Source organism: Arvicola amphibius, chromosome 8 (genome assembly GCF_903992535.2).
Source record: "Arvicola amphibius chromosome 8, mArvAmp1.2, whole genome shotgun sequence".
NCBI lineage: Eukaryota > Metazoa > Chordata > Mammalia > Rodentia > Cricetidae > Arvicola > Arvicola amphibius.
In genome coordinates this window covers 64528697-64535728 of record NC_052054.1, presented here as the reverse complement: position 1 = coordinate 64535728, position 7032 = coordinate 64528697, and the positions used below count along the sequence as shown (strand labels likewise).

The following is a 7032-nucleotide window of genomic DNA, read 5'->3' as shown; positions in this document are numbered from 1 at the left end:
AGGAACACGGACTGAACTGGAGATTATAGTGTCCAGGAAATAAACCTGGTTCAAAAACAATGTTGCCTACTTTTTTCACATATGCAGAATTAGTGTATGTGTGTGTGTGTGTGTGTGTGTGTGTGTGTGTGTGTGTGTGTGTGTAAGAGAAAAGGGTCTAGGAAGAGTAGAGAGAGACATTTAGAATTAGGGAAGAAGAGCGTGGGTAATAGAACACTTGAAACATGAAGATGGAAAGGAGAGTGGGGCAGGGATGGAACCAGCAGTTGCCTTGGGAATGGGGAGTTCACTGTCATAGCAAGATGAGTAAGAACAAAGTACAACATGTGTGAAATGATTACTGTGAATGTGAGCTAATAAAACTCAATAGTGTATGAACATTTCCAAGGTATGAATTAAACAAGATATAGCAAAAGTTAATAAAATCAATACATATGCTCCATAAACACTATTCTCAGGCAAAGGAAGACACTGAGACATAAAAATTAAGACATTAAGACTAAAAAATTAATCTCTCTTAGTGTTAGAAATGGATCTGAGCATCTCAAGAAAATGGCCAGGCAAAAATTTTACTTCTGTAGAAGGGAGCATAACAGTGTCAAGCTCAACATGCAAACACACCCAGGAGGGGTCGCTCAAGGACTTCTTCCATAAAGCAAAGAGGTTAGTGCTTAAATGGTCATAACTCACTTCACATACTTATGATAGTGGCTGGGTTAAAACAATGCAGTTACAACCGGAACATAGTTTTGAGCACCAAAATGAAACCTTTATTGAACATTTCACCTCAAGAACAATTGACCATGGACAATTTCAATTTTTACCAAGGAGCTTCTTTACCTTTTTGTTTTTTGAAATAGAATTCTGCCTTATTTATCCCTTTGACAAAACAGACAGTACATTTTGATTACATTTTCACACTTTTTTGTACATTTAAAAATGTTCAGTGAGTGCCAGGAGTTATGGGGCATGTCTTTAATCCCAGTATGAGAGAGAGAGAGAGAGAGAGAGAGAGAGAGAGAGAGAGAGAGAGAGAGAGAGAGAGAGAGAGAGAGAGAGAGAGAGAGAGAGAAAGAGAAGTACGTGGATCTCTTTGAAATAATACTTTGAAATAATAACAGCCAAGACTATGTAGAAAAATCTCAGTCCATTTAAAGCTTCTTAATTAGACTTGTTTCAGAAAAAAATAATGTCTGGGAGCTGGAGAGATGGCTCGGTGGTTAATGTACTGGCTGTTCTTCCAAAGAATGCAGGTTTTACATCCAGTATTCCCATGATGGTTCATAACCACCTTAACTCCAGCCCAGGGGATCTGTTGTCCTCTTCTGGCTTCTGTGAGCACTGCATGCAGATGGCCCACAGACATACATGCAGACAAAACAACCACACACATAAAATAAAAATAAATAAATCTCTCTTAAGAAGCCCAGTGTACCAGTCTGTGGTAATGCTGTCACTCCCTACATCACATATACAAAGAAAAAAGCAAATATATTTTACTTATCTGATTTTAACAGATAATTCCTGAGATCAGCCTTGGTTTTAGAGTGGGAAGGCTAAGATAGATGCTGTCTACTACATTGGTTTTAGATGTTACTAATGGCTTGTTCTGAAGTTCTGTGGGTCAACCCTAGAGCTTTATCATACTAGCCAAGTGCTTTAAGACCCAGCGATCTCACTAGTCCTGCTAACAATTATTGAACTCTTTGTTCCCAAATACCACTAGTATTTACTGTGGAAGCACCAACTTATGTATCCTAAGAGACTCACTGTAATAAGGAGAAAGCAGAATACACAAAGAGAAGGCAGACGACCCTCCCCTCTCTAATTCCCATATAATGAAAATACAGAGTGGAAACGGGAATCATTTCCAGGAGGAAGGTATTGAGATGAGATTTGAAGAGGCAAATTCCTGTTTTGCTAGAAGGGGATGGGGTCTAGACTTTAGGAGTTAGGAGAGATATCTTGGTGGTCAAGAACACTTATTTCAATTCCTAATAACTTGGGTTCAAATTCAAGCACCTACATAGTGTACATACCTACAGCATCCTGTAACTCCAGTTCCATGGATCCAATGCCCTCTTCCAGTCTCTATGGGACCAGGCATGCATGTGCTGCACAAACATACAGACAAAACACCCATGTATGTATTGTTTTTTAAGGGAATTATGAGAATGATTGAGGCAAGTGTAGTAACAGAAAGGACAAGGAATTTGAGATAGTTACTTATTCCCATCTCCCTCTCCTTTTTTTTTTTTTTAAAACAATGCTGGCTCTTTATTTCTTTCAAAAATCAGAAAGCCAGGGTCAAAGAGATGGCTTCTTGGTTAAGAAGCTCAAGGAGATCTGGAATAAGGATCCAACAGTCCATGTAGGCACAGCAGCCTACCTGTAATTAACCCTAGGAATTCAGAGAAAGAAAATCCTAGAGCAAACAGAATTGCCTCAATAAGTTCTGTTTTGATTTAAAGACCCTGTGCTGTTTTTAATGGAGAATGCTGAGTCTTCGTAGGCTAATACTATAAAGTGAAAAAGGTCAAGGAAAAAGCACGCTGACACTGACTTGACCCCAGGACCTGGGCTTGAAATCCCACCAATCCCTGGGCTTGTCCCCAAATCAGGCTACAAAAATTCACCAATCTCAAGTCACCCTAGAAAGATCTGTTTCCCAAGAAACCCTATTTATAGCTCTATGCCCTGTTCATTTTGCTGCTGCTTCTTACCCTAGGGGCAACCACACTGCTGGATTCTTTCTTCCCAATAAATCTCTTGAGTGAGGTTTATTGTGTGGTGTGTCATTTTTGCTGGAGTGGAACAGAGCTGAAACACTTTTACCAGGGAAACTTTCCACTAGCAGAGCAGAGATGTAACATTTCATCTGGCCTGAGAAGAGCTGTAATAACTTTGCTGGGGAAATCCTGTAGTTGTTACACTTGCTTTGGGAAAACCTTTCCCTGGAGCAGAACTGTAAGCTGCTATTTTTACAGTGACTTTGTGGTATTTTTTGGCTCCTGACTGCCAGGATACCTTTCCATCTGAGCTGCAATACTTACACATATAATTGAATGTTTGGTTCCCAGTATTGGGAACTGTCTTGGAAGGATTAGGAGGTGTGTCACTGAGGGTGGGCTTTGAAGTTTCAAAAGCCCACACAGTTCCCTGTTAGCTCTCTCTGCCTTGTGTCAATGGATCAGATGTAAGCTCTTAGCTACAGCTCTCACAATAGCATGATGCTTGCCTGCCGGCTGCTGTGTTCCCTAACATGATAGTCATGGACTCTAACCCTGTGGAACCTTGAGTCCCCAAATTGAATGCTTTTCCTTATACTTAACTTTGTCAGGGTGTATTCTCACAGTAATAAAAAGTAACTAAGACAGAGCCTATGCCAAAAATCAAATAATAAGAATAAACAACATTGGTCTCCCATCCACACAGGGAGATAAGTACACATGGATCACCTGCCCCCAAACACACCCATACACATGTGAACCTGCATACACATATGAATGCACACTATGCCCACATATGCATATGAAAAGAAAAAATCTAAAACTCAAGTTGGTTTGTCACCTTCTGATTCCTATTATCAGTGGGCACATGGCTGTTTATGATGGGTGATAGATACTAATTTTGGGGGAGATGATGCAGAATCAAAGACTTAGATAGAAGCCAGACTTACCTCTCCATATTTGGCTTTGTGGTCTTAGTCAACTCTGAACCGGGAGGCAGGGTGCACCCCTTCTGACCACACCCTGTCCTTGCATTGTGAAGCCAAGGCAGGTTGAGTGATCTCATAGATATCAAGGGGCACCTCTCTCCCATTCTGCTCATGCTAGTCCTGGCTGGGTCTCCTTTTCCTGCACCCCGGAGTAAAGTTGTCAACTTTGTCAGTCATCCTCACCGAATTTGCTTGCAAGATGGATGATGTAAATGGTCCCAAGCGTATGGAACCCCACAAGCCACTTGATCTGAACCCTCGCTCAACCCCAGTACACAAGAATCTGCTACAAGAACCTTGCTGTGTGGTTGGTAACAAGCTGCCAACAAAGAAGAGTGCTGTAGTCATCGACATGGGTTCTGGCACATGTAAGATGGGCTTCGCAGGACAGACTCGGCCCACCTACATCGTGGCCAGTGTCGTGGGCTACCAACCCAAGAAAGAAACCACAATGGGGCAGCCCAAGGTGGAGACTTTAATTGGTGAAGCAGCTCAGGCTTGCCAGGAGTTAAACCTGATGCAGCCTGTTCGTAATGGTATTGTGGTGAACTGGGAAGCAGCTGAGATCATCTGGCGCCACATCCTGGAGAACGACCTCCGAGTAGCCACGCAGGACCATCCTCTGCTGTTCACAGACCCGCCCTTCAACCCTGCAAGCAACCGCGAGAAGCTGGTGGAAGTAGCCTTCGAGTCTCTGCACTCCCCTGCCATATATGTGGCCTCTCAATCGGTGCTGTCAGTCTATGCCAATGGGCGCGTTAATGGGCTGGTGGTAGACACTGGCCACGGGGTCAGCTACACAGTGCCAGTCTTCCAAGGCTACAACCTACCCAGTGGCATCCAGCGCCTTGACCTGGCTGGCCACTACTTGACTACCTTCCTGGCAGAGAAAATCTTGAGATCTAGCTTGCCACTGAAGAAGGAAGACATGGACACAATGGAGAGTATCAAGCATCAATACTGCTATGTAGCCTCAGATTTCCAGAAGGAGCAAGGGCGCCCTGATGACAAATTCCGGCGGTGCCTGAAGCTGCCAGATGGACAGATGATCACAGTGGGGAAGGAACTCTTCCAGTGTCCTGAACTACTATTCCATCCCCCGGAGACCTCGGGACCTTCATCTTTGGGCCTCCCCAGGATGGTGGAACAGAGCCTTTGCACAGTGCCACAGGAGCTTCAGGCCGAAATGGAACAAAATGTGCTGCTGTGTGGAGGCTCCTCTCTCTTCTCTGGCTTTGAAGGTCGCTTCAAGGCTGAGCTTATGCAATGTCTTAGTCCAAACGCCTACGTGGTTGTGGCTGCCCAACCCAATAGGGACCTCTCAGTGTGGACTGGGGGATCCATTCTAGCCTCACTGTGTGCCTTCCAGTCCCGCTGGATCCAGCGTGAGCAGTACGAGGAACAAGGTCCCGATATAGTGCACCGCAAGTGCTCTTGATTCATCGCTGGGTGGAGAGTGGTGTGGGAATAAAACTTCCATAGTGAGCACTTTCCTTTCATGTTGTATTCTCTCCCATCCCATTCACTGAAAGCCACCTAGGAACCTCAGGTATGAACTCCCTTACAGTTCAATGGCCGCTGGAACTCGACCCTCACACATTCCTGGGTGAAATCAGACCTAGAACACCTCCTCTAATCCACACCTTTGAGGCATCCGGATTCTCACCCATTCCTCCACAAGGATCCCTAACATAATACCTTTCCCTAATCTCATCAACCCACCCTCTCAGGATCATTACCTCACCTGCCCACCCAAGGCATCCTCAAGTGTGTGTGTGTGGAAATACACACCCACAGACTATCATTCTGACAGGGATATAATGGAAATTAGATGATTTGTAGTTTTCCAATGTTAGTTTCTAAGTTTTTGAAGGTTAGTGGATTTGACTGTATTTTCTGTGTGTATTGACCAGTTACATTTCATCTTTTCGGAACTGTTAGTTCATTAGCTCACTTAGTAACTGGATTGTCTGATTTTTGTTTGTTTGCTTAGTCTTTTGAGTTCTTTATATATTCTAGGCATTAGTACTCTGTCAGATAGGTAGTGTGAAAAGATATTCTTTCATTTTGTGGGGTGCTTATTGACACAATTGGTTTTTGTTTGTTTGCTATGCAGGAGCCTTTTAATTTCATGAATTCTTAATTGACAGTTGTTGGCCTTATTTATGGAACAACTGGAGTCCTGCTGAGAAAATCTTCCCCTGTGCCTATATTAAATTGTTTTTCCTTATTTATTCTTTATGAATGTGTTGTCTGAATATCTTATGTGCGTTACATGCATGCCTGATGAGCATGAAGTTTAGAAGAGAGCACAAATTGTCCTGGGGTTGAATTTATAGGTGGTTGTTAGCCACCGTGTGGTTTCTGGGAACTGAATCCAGTTCATTAGTGAGAGCAAAAGTGCTCTCAACCCCTGAATCATCTCCCTGGCCTCCTGTGTTTAGCAGCTCAAGATTGTCAGCTCTTCATTGAAGGTTTTTGACAGCTTCAAAGTTGATAAACATCTAATTTAATTCTTATACATATAACTCTAATTATTTTTAATTTTATTTTTGGTGTATGAGTGTCTTGTTTGTATACATGTATATGTACCATGCCTTTGCCTGGTGCCCATAGAAGAGAGAAGGGGAGTCAAAGTCTCTAGAATTGGAGTTATGGATGACTGTGAGCCACTCTGTGGGTGCTGAAAAATAAACTTTGGTCTTCTTCAAGATCAACAAATTCTCTTAATCTCTGAACATCTCTCTAGCTCCCAACCCCTTCTTCGAGACAAGATCTCGCTGCTCAGCCCTATCTGCCCTGGAACTCCTTTGTACGTCAGGATGGTCTCAAATTCATGGGGATCCTGAGTTTTGGAACTAAAGGTACAAGCTACCACACCTGGCTTGTCTATTCACTTTTACCAACACCAGTTTCTAGTGAGGCTATCACAGAGATAGTGGGCATCTGCAGAGAAACATCATCTATTAGCTCTAAGCTGAACCATGGTGCACATGAGCTCACAGGCGATGTGAATGCATGCTTAAGATTTACACACAAGTTAACTATAATGAAATTTGACAAAAAATCTTACCAGGAAATATAGTAAGAGTTCACACATTAAATAAACGGTATTTTCAGCTACTATTTTGTTCTAAATGTTAAACACAGGGCTGCTTCCCAGCAACTAATGGCTGCTAAGATGAGCATGAACAAAGGAAGAAAACAATGATGTAGGTCATTGGAGGGCACTGATCTGTAAAAAATAAGGGTCAGGGAAGGAGATCATATTTTATAACTCAAATAATAGTTTGTTATGGTAAATTATGAATTGG

The 7032-nt window shown here is 42.8% G+C and overlaps 1 protein-coding gene across 1 annotated transcript; it reads left to right on the top strand.

The window, feature by feature from the left end:
• Positions 1-3917: 3917 nt before the first annotated feature.
• LOC119821755 (actin-like protein 9) lies at positions 3918-5156 on the top strand. Its single transcript, XM_038340875.1, has one exon. The coding sequence runs from the start codon at positions 3918-3920 to the stop codon at positions 5154-5156; it is 1239 nt and encodes a 412-aa protein (XP_038196803.1).
• The last annotated feature ends 1876 nt before the right edge of the window (positions 5157-7032 follow it).

Excerpts from the sequence above, each read along its gene's own strand:
- LOC119821755 (XM_038340875.1), top strand. The coding sequence starts at position 3,918 with ATGGATGATGTAAATGGTCCCAAGCGTATGGAACCCCACAAGCCACTT.